This window comes from Chamaea fasciata, unplaced genomic scaffold (genome assembly GCF_029207755.1).
Source record: "Chamaea fasciata isolate MVZ Bird 193981 ecotype frontalis unplaced genomic scaffold, bChaFas1.0.hap1 SCAF_16, whole genome shotgun sequence".
NCBI classification, from domain to species: Eukaryota; Metazoa; Chordata; class Aves; order Passeriformes; family Sylviidae; genus Chamaea; species Chamaea fasciata.
This window is the reverse complement of record NW_027094101.1, coordinates 9,497,765-9,513,688: the sequence shown is the minus strand read 5'-3', so window position 1 is coordinate 9,513,688 and position 15,924 is coordinate 9,497,765. Positions and strand designations below refer to the sequence as shown.

At 45.9% G+C, this 15,924-nt stretch overlaps 1 protein-coding gene across 2 annotated transcripts; it reads right to left on the bottom strand.

Moving 5' to 3' along the window:
- Positions 1-1,322: 1,322 nt before the first annotated feature.
- On the bottom strand, positions 1,323-14,905 carry LOC136297704 (uncharacterized). 2 transcript variants are annotated; one of them, XM_066197839.1, is made up of 20 exons: positions 14,784-14,905; positions 13,486-13,853; positions 12,971-13,100; positions 12,755-12,848; positions 11,642-11,792; positions 10,723-10,885; positions 10,027-10,152; positions 9,151-9,219; positions 8,165-8,287; positions 7,740-7,895; positions 7,045-7,098; positions 6,354-6,574; positions 5,460-5,536; positions 5,204-5,314; positions 4,437-4,523; positions 3,557-3,664; positions 3,234-3,355; positions 2,790-2,912; positions 2,302-2,344; positions 1,323-2,169 (listed from the first exon to the last, which is right to left on the bottom strand). In XM_066197839.1, the coding sequence occupies exons 2-20, from the start codon at positions 13,685-13,687 to the stop codon at positions 2,092-2,094; spliced, it is 2,238 nt and encodes a 745-aa protein (XP_066053936.1). In that variant the 5' UTR covers positions 13,688-13,853; positions 14,784-14,905; the 3' UTR covers positions 1,323-2,091. The 2 variants fall into 2 exon arrangements, with proteins under 2 accessions (XP_066053936.1, XP_066053938.1); XM_066197841.1 differs by having other exon boundaries at positions 6,354-6,571.
- Between the last annotated feature and the right edge of the window lie 1,019 nt (positions 14,906-15,924).

The window sequence follows — 15,924 nt, the reverse complement described above, 5'->3', positions numbered from 1 at the left end:
TATAAATCATCTAAATCTGGATTTGATATTGAATTTTGTGTCACACCTGGGCTGGGCTGATCCCACCCAAACACTGGGGCTGAATCCATCCCCTCATTCCTGAATTCCCTGGGGGGAGACAGGAGATGAAGCTGGATTATAAATATAAAATACTAAAAAATCGATATTATTAAATACATTTAAGATTATATAAGATCCTATATAAATAAATATGATAGAATTAATAATATTAAAATAAATGATAGAATAAATAATATTAGAAATACATGATATAGTAGAATATATTTATATATTTTATAATATATTATTTATGTATAAATATATTTTTAAAGTTATTTATATATAAATATATTTTAAAATAGTTATTATTTATATGTAAATACATTTTAAAATATTTATTTATTTATTTTTATACAAGAGAATCATGGAATGGTTTGGGTTGGTAGGAACCTTAAACACCATTCAGGGCCATGATATTATATATTATAAAAAACAAATCCTATCTCATATTATTATTATTATTATACATTTTAGATATTTAGATGAGATTTAGGTAATAGATTTTAGATAATTAATATATCTAATAATATCTATACAAAGACAAGAGAGTGGTTTTTTTCTTAAAAAATCCCAAGACCCCCCAAAGTCCTCTAAACATCCTAAAAAAACCCAACCCTCCAAAATTCCTTAATGTCCTAAAAAACAGTAAAACCCCCCAAATCCCTCAACTTCCTGAAAAACCCAACCTCCCCGCAAAAAAACTAAACACTCAATCCCCCAACAAAATAACCCAAACAGAAAAAAAATCCCTAGGTAAAAACCCCTCAAAGCCAAAAAACCCAACCATAAAAAACCCAACCCCTCTCAAAGACAGGACCAAAGAAACTCCTCAACCCTCCAAAAAAAGGACCAAAAAAACTCAACCCTCCAAAAAACAGGACCAAAAAACCCCCTCAACCCTCCAAAAACCAGGACAAAAAAACCCCCCCAAACCCTCCAAAAACCAGGACCAAAAAACCCCCTCAACCCTCCAAAAACCAGGACCAACCCCCCACTAAAAACCCCAATAAAAAAACCCTCAAAAAAACCCCAAAACAACAACAAAAAAACCCCCAAAACCCCAACCCCAACCCAAAACCCAACCCCAAACCAAATAAAACCACCAAAAAACCCCACAACCACTCCAAATGCCAACGGAACAATGGAACTCGGACTTTTTTATTAACAAGGTGTCACATTTCCATCCAGGTGCATTTTTTTTTTTGTAGGATATTTGGGGATCCCAAGAGCTGCAGAATTCCCCCCCCCCCCCGCCCCCCCAAAGCCCTGGAATTGTGCACATCTTGTTGGTCACATATTAAAGGTTTTGTTTTTCCTGCCTGCCCAGCAGTGCAGAGAGAGGGGCAGAGCCCCGACCAGGCTCCAAAGAGGTTTTTCTTTCCACCACCCCAGGTTGGAGTGAACCTCCAAATTCCCATTTGGGAAATGCACAGAACCACCAGCACCAATCAAAACCTTCTTTTTGGCAGAAAACAAAAAAAAAAAAACCCCAGCCTGAAATCTGGATTATTTCCCAAATAAGCTCAGCTCCTCGCTGCCCCCACTCTGGGGTTTTGTTTGAATGAAAAAAAAAAAAAAAGTTCAGTTTTCTCCTGGTGTTTAGAATTAAACATACAATCAGAGCTGTGCAAAGGGCACTTTTCACCCCAAACTGCTGCAGAGGGAAGTTTTCCACTCCCCATTTCCCTGGTTGGAGCTTTTCCCTCTCACAGCAGTTGCCTCTTGTGTCCCAACAGGAGGAAAAATTCTTTGCTGCTTCTCACTCCATCCGTGTTCTCCCAGTTTTTCTGAAAACGACTTCAACCTCTTTCCCAACAAACTCCTTAATATGTGGAACTGCAAGAAAACTCCCAAAAAAACGTGGCTGTGTCCCCACTCCAGAGCCAGGAAAAGCCAGTCTTCAGCTGACTGTTCCTGGAGGTGACAACCAAAGCAAAACCAAGGAAAACTCCCTCCAGGGAGAGTTTGCTCGGGTGAAAAAAAAAAAAACCCGACTGAGAAAAATCTCCCCGAGGGTTCTGGTGCCCAAATTTAGAGTTTCTCAAAAGCACTGACAAACTTGGAAACTTCGTGGTGAACTGTGGTGCCAAAGGGGAGCTGCCTCAAGCCCTGGGGAAGGGACAAAACACAATTAATTCCCTTCAGGGATGGTGGTTTTTTAATATAAAATGATACATTTCAGTGTTTGATTGGTAAGAGGTGTCATTTGCTGTTAAATCCTACAGATATTGGGATACTCACTGACTCGTGGAAAAAGGTGCAGAGCTGCTTTGCCCAGGGACATCTGAAACAAAGAGAGAGATTCCCATTTTTTCCCCAGAGCTGCAGCCATTCCCAGCCTTTGCAGGACTCAAAAAAATCTGCAAAAACCCCCAACAATTCGCAGCTCCCAGCCGAGATTCGCAGAAAAATGACTGGGGGGAGCACCAGGATTTTCCAGGTGGTTCTGGGGCATTCCCAGTGGGATAATCCCAGGATTTCGGGGTGGCCTGGGGAATTCCCAGTGGGACAATCCCACGATTTCAGGGTGCCCTGGGACAATCCTAGTGGGACAATGCCAGGATTTCAGGTGGCTCTGGGGCAGTTCTCACTCCCACAGGAGGACAATGCCAGGATTTCAGGGGGACAATCCCAGGGGGACAGTCCCAGAATTTCAGGGGGACAACCCCAGGGGGACAGTCCCAGGATTTCAGGGGGACAATCCCAGGGGGACAGTCCCCATCACTCACAGGTGCAGGTTGTCAGTGACCACGCCGAGGCTGAGCAGCCCCACAGCCTGCATCCTCTTGTGTCTGCAGGTCAGGAACAGGCACAGGAACTGCCCCACGTACTGGGGGCCCAGGTTCTGCCACCTGCACAACACAAACACGAGGACTGAGGCACTGGGGTTAACTCTGGCACTGCAATCTTGCCCAAACCCACACCAGGAGATTCTCCCAGCACTGCTGGAAGCCAAGGGGGGCTCTCCCAGGGATGAGGGAAGGAGGTTTCCCCTCTTTTCCAGCAAATTGCTGCTCCCCAAAATCATAATGAAGGACCTCCAACAGCTCCACCTGTGCTTTCCCCAGATTTACATCCCTGCCTCAGCCCAAGGAGCTTCCCAGGAGCTGAGATTGTCCCTGTGCTGCCCTTCCATGGCCCCACAGAGGCTCTGGGAGCAGGGCTGGACTCACACTCTCAGCATTGTGCCTTTCTCCCTGCTCAGATCCCTCAAAAGCAGGTTGGCAGTGCCACACAGGATGTGCTCCTCACAGGAAAGCTGGTCCAGCAGCAGCTTCAGAGCCCAGAAGTTTTTCTGAGAACAGACAAAATACCATCAGTGATTTAAACCTCATTCCTTAAAATAATAATTAAAACAAAACCAAACAAATAAAGATCAAAGCAAAGTCAAGTTAAACGTGGCTGAAACCTCCAGGATGGTGGTTTCACCATCACAGGGATGTGAAACATTCTTTGCTTTCATCCCTTAGAGCAGGAATCAGTTTCTAGGACTCACCCCAAAAGCCAGGACTATCTCTAGGAAGGAAGGCAGCTGGGGAAGGTCAGAACAAAGCATCTGCTGCACTGCCTGCCCTGCCAGGATGAGAGAAGCCTCGTGGTGCAGCTACACGGGAGACAGCAAAAAGGGGAAAAAAATGGATTTAACAGCCCCTTTTCCCCTGCATTTATCCCCTCAAACCAGAACTGAGTTATTTCAGTTCAGCCAGAGAGCTTGGAGCTCACACAACAAACCCACAAGAACTTTGTCAAGGATTAAAAACAGGGGAGTGGAGCAGGGATTGGATTTCTGGGACTCTCAAAGTGTTCACAGAAATGTGGAATCTCACACAGCAGCAGAAATAGGGAATTAAAGGGTAAAAAAAAAATCCAGCTCAGGAGTCACAGACTTCGAGAATAAACTAGAAGTTCCTCCAAAAAAGTCAAAAAAGAATAAGGCAGCTCCTTAGGTGACTGCACTGAACGTGGAATGTTTTTCCTGCCACCTTCAAACAAGTTCCACATCCTTGTAACTCAAAATTTAAAAGAAATTTAGAACTTCTGGGCAATTCTGAGTTTTGAGACAGGCACTGAGAAGCCCCAGTGTCCTGTTGGAGCCAAACCCTCGGAGAAGTTAAGACACAATCAATTATACCCAGCCCTCCTCCTTTATAAATCCATAAATTTGGACAGGGGAAAAGATTTCTCCTGGATTGAAAATGTGCAGAGGAGAAGAGACCCTCAGTTCTCTACTTTCATATCTGCTCCAGAGTTTAGACTCTGCTAATCTTAAACTGATCATCCCCCCAAAAATTCTTCCAGGCCCTTCCTAAAAGCTTTTCTTAATAATCCACCATTTTTCACTGCTGGGGAGAAATTCCTTTGTTGCCATCACTCACCTGACCAGAGAAAAGAGCAGAAGGTAAAGTGACATTAACTCCAGACTTGAGATCCTCCAGGAAGTTGCCACTGGCAGCCAGCACACTCTGCACGGGGACAGTGAGGGACAAAGATGGCAGATCCTCCCCAAACAAACCCCAAACCATGCCAGAAAAGGGATTTTCATGTGCTTTTCAGTGATTTTTTTCTCAGCATTTCTGCAGAGGATGGTGCCTGTTCCACGTCACACTCACGGGAAGTTCAGGCTCCACAGCACCAACCAAACCCTGCCAAAAACTCTGCATTTTTGTAGGGCTGAGACGGAAAAATCACCTCATGCCAAGCCCTGGGACACTTTCCACTGTCCCAGGCTGCTCCAAGCCTCATCCAAACTGGCCTTGGACATTTCCAAGGATTGAGGGGCAGCCACAGCTTCTCTGGGAATCTGTGCCAGGGTCTCCTCATCCTCCCAGCCAGGAATTCCTTCCCAAAATCCCATCGGCCTGTGCCCTCTGGCAGGGGGAAGCCATCCCCTGTGTCCACGCACTTTCAGATCTGATCCACCTCACCACGGAGCAGCCCCAGGCACTGAGCTGGGAGCACAATGAGCCCATTTCCAGCTGCCCTGAACATTCCTGAATCCCCACATCCTGCACAGGAGCACTGTGTGAGGCACTGGAAGTCATCTCTGGCATTTGGGAGGAGCCAGTTCCCACCGGAATTTCCATTTCCCAATGGAGAATTGTCCAAACCCAAGCCAGGAGATTCTCCCAGCACTGTTTGGTACCTCTTGGAAGCCAAGGGGAGGCTCTTCCAGGCACAAGGGATGCAGCTGCCCCCTCTTTTCCAGGGAATCGCTGCTCCCCAAAACCATGATGAAGGAACTCCAACATTTGGCCTAAAAAAACAACAGAACATTCGTGTTACAAAGTGAAATCTATTCAGAGGGGTGAATTATCCAGAGAAAAAAGGGGTCAGAGTAAATCCTCGCACTCTCAAGGACTGGGAAGAGGAGAGAAGAGGGAAATTTTGGCCTCACTCACGTTCCTGTAGAGCGCCTTGCTGCTGTAGAGCAGTTTGAGTGCCTGCTTAATTAGCACGGTGTCCCTCAGGGGAGAGCCTGCAGGGACGGAAATGAAAAGAATCAAACCCCAGATCCTGCACAGCCCAGGAAAACAGCACAGCAGGAACACAGCCAGGAGATTCACTCAGCTCCAGACCTGCTTCTGCAGAGCCAACAGGTGTTTACAGCTGTTTTTACACAGCTTTGGTGGTGGAATAGATAAATATCAGCCAGAAAACACTGGAAAGCTGCAAAGAACTGGACACAATCCAGCCTGAGATGTTTGTTGTGGACATCACAGCACACTGAGGGATCTCACACCTCCAGGAATTCTGCCAGTGGGGAACAACTCCCAAAATAAATCTCTCATGGCAGAAAACACCCTGAGAAGCAGCAAAGCTTCATCAAAGAGATGATGACAATTATTAGAGGCTGAGCTAATGAAAGATTTCCCATCAGGAGGTTTTCTCCTCAAGGTCAAGGCTGAGACAAGAAGCCAAGCCCCCACTGACAGTGGCAATGACGGGCTCTGGATTTGCTTTGAACACTTTCTCTCCCTCTGCTTTCAGCAGAAGCTCACAGCTGACAAAATGAGTGTTCTGAGCAAAGTGAAGTGACTAAATCCATGCTCCAGTACAAAGCCTGCTGTTTTTCATGGTTTGGGGTGGAAAGGACCTCAGAGCCCTCCAGTTCCAACCCAACACCTTCCACAACCCCAGGCTGCTCCAAGCCCTGTCCAACCCAGCCTGGGACACTCCCAGGGGCCTCCCCACCCTCCCCAATTCCCAGCTGGGCTCAGGATGGCACTCCTTTGAATGCAGATGAAGAACTGGAATGAAGTTCTCAGTGGAAAGAAGGAAGAAATGACACTTGCCAGCTGTAACCCAGTGCCCTGTCTCCTGCACCTCATTCCCAGAGGGAACACAGCCTGTCCTGAACATCTTGAGGTAGACCTTGAACTGGCAGGGAGACATCCTGCAGGCAGAGCAGCAGGCCAGGCTGTTGACAGGGAAGAGCAGGGAATGGGCAGCATCCAGGAAATGGCCACTCTTGCACAGGTAGAACGGGATCAGATCCCGGAGGTCTCGGAGCCTGCTGGGAGGAAATGAAGGTTTGGGGGTCAGTAGGAGGAGGTTTGGGTGGGATTTGTGGAGATCTGGTTGTGCTTGGTCACTGCAGAGGGGAGGAAAGAGAGATGGGAAAGGAAAAGGAGGGAGGAAAAGGAGAGGGGGAAAGGAAAAGGAGGAAAAGAGAAGGGAAAGAGAGGGGAGAAAGGAAAAGGGGGGAAAAGAGAGAGGGGAAAGGAAAAGGGGGGAAAAGAGAGAGGGGAAAGGAAAAGGGGGGAAAAGACAGAGGGGAAAGGAAAAGGGGGGAAAATTTGGCAGAAGAATCTTAAATTGTATTAACTTAGTAAAACCTACCTGCAAAAACTTTAAATTAATGGGATATAAATCTATTATCACTTAAACTTTATAGAACTCAAACTTATCAAAACTTTAAAGTAACCTAAACCTAGAGAGGGGAAAGAAGGGAAGGGGGGAAAGAGAGAAGGAGAAGCCATTTACCTTTGGTTTTCATTGCATTTCACAGCTCTCAGGTACCGAACAACTTCCCTGTACCTGGGGAGAAAAGCAGAAGGTGAGGAAGAAGGGGAAGAAAATTCAAAACTGTGCACAGGGCAAACCTTACCCCCCCCCAATGAAAGAAGCAAACTAGGAGAGCTTCCCACACAAGAGACATTGCACAGCTGGAAATAAATTCCTAGAGGTTATTCCCAGATTAGCTCAACTCTGGTAAAATAAAACCAGAGGTTGCCTTGCAGCTGAACTCTTTAAGTGGACTAGCTTCGTTGGAATATTGGATTTTCTGGAGTGAAAGACCCAGGACAGACTTTTCTGGCTGCCTTCCACTTGTCAGCCTTTGATGAAGAAGAATTGCTTGAAAAGTCAACGTGCAAAACCTGTAGGGTTTATGAAGACACAGAAATAAGCTGCTCCAGCAGCTTTTTTTTTTTTTTTTTTTTTTTGGTCTTGAGGGCTTTGAGAAGCTTCAAAAAGCTCCTGGCCATGTCCAGAAGGAAAAAAAAAACCCAAAAAACCCAACAACAACAACGCAACCAAAAAAACCCACCAAAAAAAAAACCCACAAAAAAAATAAATCTTTGTTTTGTGTTTCCTGATTATACCAAAGCACAAGTTTGGAGCAGTCAAAATATAAGAACTGAGGTCCCAAAATGAAAAAAAAGCCAAACCAATCTCACTTCTTTTTCCCCAGCAGTTTCTCCACTCGAGCCTCCACGACAGGGAGAGTTTCCCACAGGAATATTTTCCTTCCTTTCTGTCTCCTGTGCCCCGTGATGTTCTGGCCTTTTAAAACTGTGGTCAGCAACACGTGGTCCCAGGGCAACACATTCAAGCTGGAAGGATAAAAATGAAGTGATTTTTAAACTGCATTTTGTTGTGCATCACTTATTAGCATTGGGAAGTTTGATTAATGAAGCATTTTAGGGTTTGGAGCTCAAAAGGAAAGCAGCTTTAGGGAGAACAGCTCAGTCATGGCATCAAACAACAAACAGGGAAAGCAGCAAATGCTGAAATATTCCTCTCAAATATTCCCACTTTTATTATCAGAGAAAAGAACATTCCCCAGGCATCCAAATGTTAATCCAGAGGCCCAAGAACTCACCTGTTGGAGAAGGCATAGCAGTGGCAGGGAAGGGAGATGGACTGAAAAAACTCCACAAACTTTTCATGCAGGATTTTTGGGAAGTCACACAACACCAGCATCCTCTGCAGCTGGGTTGTGATCCTGTGATTTGCAAAGAAAAACAATTCAAAAAGGGGATTTTATAAGGAGGTGAGTTACTGACAGGTTGTCTTTTTGAATCATGTGGGAAACTACACAAGTTTGGGGTTGTTTTTGTTTGGATCTGTATTTAAATTTCTGCTTGAAGTTTTGTGAATAATGAAATTATTCACAATTTCGTAATTATTTAAGTTTTGCAGCGAATAATGAAATTATTCCTGTGCTGTTATTTTTAAAGCCAAGGTTCTGTGAGGTTTGAGCTTTAAAACAAAAGATCTCCAAGGAATGTGCACAGCAAACACTTCAAACTGTGCTGGACCTGAGCTCCTGCACCTTTCCCTGCTACTGGAATCATTTTTGTATTAATTGGTAAGTAGAGATAAGAGTTTATTCTTTAAAATTTTGGCAGGGAGGTAAATACAAACTCTTCTTTTTTTTGTTCCAAATAAGAAATTAAAAAAAAAAACAACAACAAACAAGAATAGCAATTTAAAATGAAAACTGCTGAAGGATTTAGGTTGTACCTTGTCATTAGTTCCAGAACAGGTGAGAATATAGAACTGGGTTGGAAAGAATTGAATTCTTCCCTCATCAAGCCTCTGTGGCAGGTGAATTTGGGGGGAAAGGTGAAGGGTAGAGCTAAAATGGGAAGTGAATTGAGCCCAGGGAGCTGGGTGTCCTCATTCCCCAGCCTCTGGGGGAGCTTTTCCGTGCTCCATCCCAGAGGAATCCTGCCAGGCTGCTGCTCTGACCTCTCCCAGCCACCCTTTACTCCTTGGTGGAACAACCACAGTCTGCCCTGGCCTCCCACGTGCCTCTGAGCAGAGGATTTGTCACCTGAATGCCAAGGAGAAAACCTGTCTTACCTTTGGAACAGAATTGGGACAGCAATCCTTAGGGAAGCAGTGGGGCCAAGGTTCTGACAGCTCTTAAGCCTGGAAAAAAACCAGCACTAATTAATGCCTGCCTCCCCTTCCTGCCTTTTTCCCCTTCTCTGCACTCAACTGTTCAGGAAAACACTTTTTAAGGCCAAAATCCCTGAGTTTAAACCCCAAAATGTTCAGGGGTTTCACAAAGCAAAGCTCTTTGTGCTGTTGAAAAGTGTTTTGCTGAGTTGCTAAGTGTAAGTTCAAGTTTTAAGTTATGATAATTGCTGGTGTCACTCCCCTTAAATTGTTCAAGTGAAGTTTTAAGCTAAGCTTAAGTTAGGTCTAAGTGCTGCTTTTTTGCTGAATTGTGAAGCTTAAGGTATAATTTAAAGTACTGTTAAGTGGGAGTGCTGTCAAGCTTTTAATGCCCGAGTTCCTTCTTATCTTTGCTGTTCCTTTTGTCCCACACTCTCCTGCCTGGTTCTCAGCTGGTTTCCTTTTCTCAAAGCCTGGATTAAGTTCGGGTTTGGGTTTGTCGTTGTTGTTTCCCTTTGTTGTGCCTAAGCTCTCCTGTAAGCATGGAGCAAATCTTGCCAACCAACTCTGTTGTTTCATATTTAAACAACAGGGATTTTTTAAAGCCATCTCAAAACTCTCACTCCTGCTTAACTTTCCCAACCTTTTCTTTTTCCCCCAAATCCCACTTCTCTCCCTCAGTGTGTTCATCCTCCTCTTGCCATCCCGCAGCCCGGGCTGGGATTTTTACTTCCCTTTACTCCTAATAAACAAACCCCCAGGATTCCCCTCAGTAATTCCCCTTCCCCTGGAGGAAAGGAGGAAGATCCCCCACTCTCCGTGGGGTCAGGTACTTACATGGCAGGGTCTTTGTGCAGGGCGATCTGTTTAGCTGCTCCCAGCAGCATGACAGCAGCAGCTTTGGGGCTTTCTTGTTCTGCCTGAGTTAAAAATCTCATTACCAGCTCGAAAACATCAGAATACCTGAGGAAGTCAAGTGGCCTGTAAGATCAAGGGTCTGCAACAACGGGACTTCCTAAACAAGTGGTAACTGTGGCCATCCCACAGTGAGGAGGTGATGGCACAACCAGTTCTTGGGGGATTTTTAAGGTTTGTTATGCCAGTGAAAAGGTGAAACTCATTCTAACAAAGAAATTAGTAAAAATCACAGAACCCCAGAAAGGTTTGGGTTGGAAAGAACCTTAAATTCCAACCCCAACACCTTCCACTGCCCCAGGCTGCTCCAAGGCCTTGGGCACTCCCAGGGAAGGATTCCTTCCCAAAATCCCACCTAAAGCCACCCCAAAGCCCAGCTCGGGTTCGCCCTTTCCCAGGTTATAACAACCAGAGATCATCAGGTGTCCTGCACAGCACAGCAGATTTAATGACACGCTGCAGAGGGATTTTAAACTACAGCCAAATTAAATTTATCTTGCTGACCAAATGAGTTCTCTCAACTCTCTTTTTGCTGTCTCAGGTGCCACGATTCCGACTGTAACTCATTAAATGAATCAAAGTTGCCCCTGACAAGCCCCAAATCTTGTTGTCACTTACTTGTACACCACCTCCATCTTCTGTGAGCTGCAGACACTGCACTGCCCAGGGGGCAATTTTAGCTCACAGCAGCACTCATGGCCTGGGGGACACATCCTTTCTCCTCCCAGGTATTTGTTGTAGGCTACACCAAGATCCTTGATGAATTTTTCTAGGAGATCTCCTAAAGAGACAAGACAAACAAACAAACAAACAAACCAAAAAAAAATCCATGAAGAGATTTTTTTCAAAATTGAAAGTTTCCCACGTGAAATTATTTAGGAAAAAAGCAGTTGCCCATGTGAAATTATTTTGGGAAAAAAAAAGTTGCCCAAAAGAAATTATTTAGGAAAAAAAAAAAAAGTTGCCCGTGTGAAATTATTTAGGGAAAAAAAAAAAAAAGGTGCCCATGTCAAATTATTTTTGGGAAAAAAAAGTTGCCCAAGTGAAATTATTTAGGAAAAGAAAGTTCCCCATGTGAAATTATTTAGGAAATTGTTTGTGCTCAGTTTTATTGGTCAGGAAAGCTTTGCTGCTGAAAGAAGGGAAATTCAGGTGGGATATTGGGAAGGAATATTTCCCTAGGAGGGTGTGCCCTGGCACAGGGTGCCCAGAGCAGCTGTGGCTGCCCTGCAAGTGCCCAAGGCCAGGCTCGGAGCATCCTGGCAGAGTGGGAGATGTCCCTGCCCATGGAAAGAGGCTGGAATGAGATGATTTCCCAGCTCCATCCCACCCCAAACCACTCTGTGACTCTCCCAGATGGAGAAAAGCAAGAGACCTGCACCTGCAAACCAATCCCTGGTGCAAGCATGAGAAAAAAAGAAAACAGGAACAGCAATTTGCTCCTTAAAAACTCCTCAAGGATTGGTGTGGAGGAGCAAAGCTGTGCCCAGGGCAGAGCCTGAGCAGCCCCAGGTCCCTGAGGGAGCAGAGCACTCACCCCCGTGTTTCAGCTCTGCATCCAGCTCCAGCAACTCCAGGTTGAAGGTGGCCAGGACTCCAGCCAGGGCAAAGTTCCTCTGTGCCTTCCAGAAGTTGCTTTTGTTGTGGGCATTGCAGTGGCACAGGGAAGGGCCTGTCCAGAGCTGGCACTGTGACAGAAAAGAGGAAAAAATCAGGAGAGGTTGTTGGGTTTTTGTGGTTTCCCCCTCAGCCCTGAGTGAGGGGTTACAGCTCCTTTCACCCTTCTTGCTCCTAGATTTTTGACAGGCAACAATCTGAGTAAATATTTGGACAGGCAACAATTTGATATCATAGAAATTACAACAAAAAAGCCCTTTATTGATCACCTGTCACTGCTGAGCCCTTCAGAGAGACCCTCAGGGCTGGCACCCTCCCCACTGGGAGCTGGGAACAGAGCCCGGCCTTTGCTCACACCTCCAAGTCTCCTGAAATTCCCAAAAGCTCCAAGCAAATAAACCACGCCCACACAATTCCCTCCACGCCCAACTCCAGGGAGGACAGCCTAAAAAAGCTCACATTTCTCTAATTCTTTAAAAAAAGGTCTTATTTAGTGATCTCACTTGATGAAATGCACTGTGTGCCCACAGCAAACAGGACATGTAATATAAATAAATGGATGTTTACTCCAAGAGCTGCCTGTTTTAGAGATAAACCCCAACAGAACCACACTTTTAGTAGCTCTGAGGAATCAAATTTCCTGTATTATCCTCTCAGAGCCCTTAACTCTTTCCTGGGAGAGAATTACTGACTCCTCATCTATCCTATTTCCTTGCCAGCTTTAATGCAGGTACCTTGTTATTGTGCACTGCTTTATGTAGCCGGCTGTAAATCTGTTTTATCCTGTGTAATAAATAACTGTAAAAAGCCTTTTCTCTGTTCCCTCCTGTCTATTCAATAAATAACTCATTTTATATCAGGCCTGACCTGCTGTCCCTTCAGAACTTGTGAGCCAGAGTGATTTAGGCACAGCCACCTGAGCAGAGCTGATGCCAAAACATCTGAGCCTAAAAAAAAAAAAAAAAAATCTGAGCCTAAAAAATCTGAGGCTAAAGCTCTTGTTTGACCCTCAATTCTGTCTCCCTGCCCTTACCTCAGCAGCCAGTTTGTCACAGATGTAGCAGTAGCACTGATCACAAATTTCTGCATTTTTCCCCAGGGGGGAGCAAGTATCACTCTCTGTCCTCCTGTAAGGTTGAAAACCAGGAGGTTATTGAGGAAAATCACAGCTTTACCCAGCTCTGCTGCTGTTACAAAGCTAAATGTGGGAAATGGGAGCCCAGGAGGGATTTGCCAGCCCTGGACATACTCAAAGGGGTGAGTGGTGCAGTCGTGTCTGGCGTGGGGCATCACACTGGCTTGTTTGCAGTAGGTCACCACTAAATCCCCCTCCTCATCCACCATCTCCTCTGATTTCTTCTCTTCCAGGGGACATTCCTCTGCAGGAAACAGAGCAGGGGGTGAAAATCAGTGTAAAACTTCCTTAGAAATTACTGATATTTACTTTCTGAACACTTTTCTGAACATTTTTTTTTTTTTTGGATTTAACAGAACAGCACAAGAAACTCCCATGAACTACCAAACCAGAGGATACGAAATCAAAAAGGACCCAGCTGACACTGAAATGGCCCAGTCTGAGCTCAATTAGAAGTATTTTAAAACTTCCCAGCAGCATCCTTTAAAGTAGTGCCATCAGAGACATCCCCACAAACTGGGGGTTTCCTCCTGGTTTTACTCACTCTGTGCAGCACAAGGCCAGATTTTAAGCATTAACACGGAATTAATTCACTCTCTCCCCCAAATCTTTCAGGGAACAGCTCTTACCTTGGGGGTCTACAAACACCACAGAACTCCCTTGGGTGCTGTCCTCACCACCCTCATCGTCATCATCTGGGCATTGCACTTCATCATCATCACTGATCAGGATTATGTCCTCCTCCTCCTCCTCCTTTTCTGATGGCCACAGGGCCACAAAGTTCCAAACTGGAACTATTTGGCAGCCACCAGGGCAACACCGAGTTTCCATTTGCACTTTTCAGGTGTTTTCCTCAACAAGGGAAGAAAAAGGCTCCTCTGAGACCCGAATTCTTCTTCTCTGCTGGGTGAATTCCACTAAAGCCAGAGATGTTTCATCCTCGGTGCACTCAGCAGCTCAAAACCCACTGGAGAATCCATCCAGAGCTCAGAGAATCCTGAAAATAAGGAGAGGAAAAAAGGAGAAAGTAGATTAAAATGTGAAAGGAGTTGTTCTTCTGGTGGGTTTGGTTGGATTGGCTGTGGAATGAGGACAAAGGGAACGAGTTCCCACTGACAGGGAAGGGTTAGAGGGGATTTGGGGACAAATCCTTTTGCTGGGAGGGTGAGGCACAGGTCCCCAGATCTCTGGAAGTGTCCAAGGCCAGGCTGGATGTGCCTTGGAGCATCCTCATCTAGTGGGAAATGTCCCTGCCCATGGCAAGCGCTGGGACTGGATTGCTGGAAATGATGCAACTTTAAATTTGGGACCAACGAATGGGAACAGCCTTGGGTTTTGTGTGCATAAATCTGCAAGATGTCCAGTTAAAAGCCATCTGTATACGGAATATTTCCCATGGCACACCCTGGCCAGAATAAAGCCGGACTCTCTATCACTATGTAGCGCTGGAGGTGTTTTTTTTTCCTCCTTCCCGAATTTTGCAGACAAGCCCAGCTTTAAAGTCCCTCCCATCCCAAACCATTCCAGAACTCCATGATAACAACCCCTGTTAACAATTCAGGTGTCCCTTAACCCAGGCACACCAGGAACACTCAGCACAACACCCCGACTCCCTTCTCCCCTTCCCCAAGCCCAAACATCCCCCACCTCGCTCCCTCCCCACAACAATCATCAGTGTTACAGCACATGCGAGGGAAAGCCTGAGGACTCATTCTGAGCGATTTTTTTTCACTAATAATAACCACTTAAAGAAACTCTAGGAAGGATTTTAACTTAAACAGAAGTTGCCCATGGCACGGGGTTGAGACTGGATGGTCTTTAATGTCCCTTTTTAAAATATTCCATTCCTTCCGACACCCCCGACCCTCCTCACCCCACACGCCCCAACCGCCCCCTCCCAACGGCCACAATGCACCCGCACACCAACCTCCCACTAAGGAGCTCCCCGTGCTCGCTCAGCCCTTCCAGCCGCGCCGTTTTCCCCCGGAATTCCCGGCGTTTTCCCCGGAATTCCCAGCGTTTTCCCCGGAATTCCCGGCGTTTTTACCCCCGCGGCCGCCGGTGTTTTCCCGCTCCCGCCGCCCGCCACTCTTTGAACGCCCGAGCGCTTCCGGGACAGCGACCCCCCGCGCGTCCCTTCCGCCCTCACGGAGCCCGCCATCTTTGGTGAGGGCACGGCCGGGGGGCTGGCCCGGCTGAACTAAAACTCTTTTTGATGTCAAAACCGCTCTTGAAGTAAAAACCGAGGAATAAATAAACGCTTGGTTCTGAACAAGACTCGGCATCCGCGCAGCGCCCTGTTCGGTAGATCTCTGTGTCCGTCGTGGTGGCTCCGCTGTCCCATCAGGTGCCCCCCTGCACGTCGCAAGTGTCGGCCAAGAGACGGAGGAGGGCCGCAAAAATCAGCTTTATTCGCGTGAAAAACGAGTTCCACTCAAAAAAACAAAAACAAAAACAAAACAAAACAGGTTTAATAAGAATTAAAAAAAAAAATAGACAAATTAGGAGACGGAATAAACGAAGCTTCTCGGCCGAGGGGGCTCGGCACAAGGTCTGCCCGTAGCCCACCTCACCCTTTTAGGACTTCTAGCTTTAAGTTGAATATTCAATAGATGTTAATCAAACATTTTTTTAAAAATCTGTTGTAAGTATCCCCGATCATCTATCTTATCAATACCTTTATTTTGTGGGTGACTTCACTTAGTCTGGTAACATGGGTATAAATTTCTTTTTGAGGTTTTTTGATTCTTTTCATTCGGATAAGAAAACGATTATTATATATTAAACCTATTAAGAGCAACTGCTCGTCTAATTAATGAGACCTCTCACACCCATTCTGCCAGGAGCGGATCGGTTCTTACCGAGAATTAGTTGTATTTTTCATTAGTGAAGACCCCCATACCACACGCCGCACTGGGCTTGGCCTCACCCCAAGTATTTTGAGCAGTTTTGGTCGCTAAAATATATTAAGCTGGGAGAGAGCGCCCAAAGGAGTGACACAAAGGTGGTACCTGGAGGTGAAGCCATAAGAGCAGCTGAGGAAACTTCAGGGAGTCAGGACGAGACCG

Excerpts from the sequence above, each read along its gene's own strand:
- LOC136297704 (XM_066197839.1), bottom strand. The coding sequence starts at position 13,687 with ATGGAAACTCGGTGTTGCCCTGGTGGCTGCCAAATAGTTCCAGTTTGG. Across the intron at positions 6,575-7,044 it reads AAATGCAATGAAAACCAAAG|CAGGCTCCGAGACCTCCGGG; the intron begins GTAAATGGCTTC and ends ATTTCCTCCCAG. Across the intron at positions 2,345-2,789 it reads GTCACTGACAACCTGCACCT|ATGTCCCTGGGCAAAGCAGC; the intron begins GTGAGTGATGGG and ends TCTTTGTTTCAG.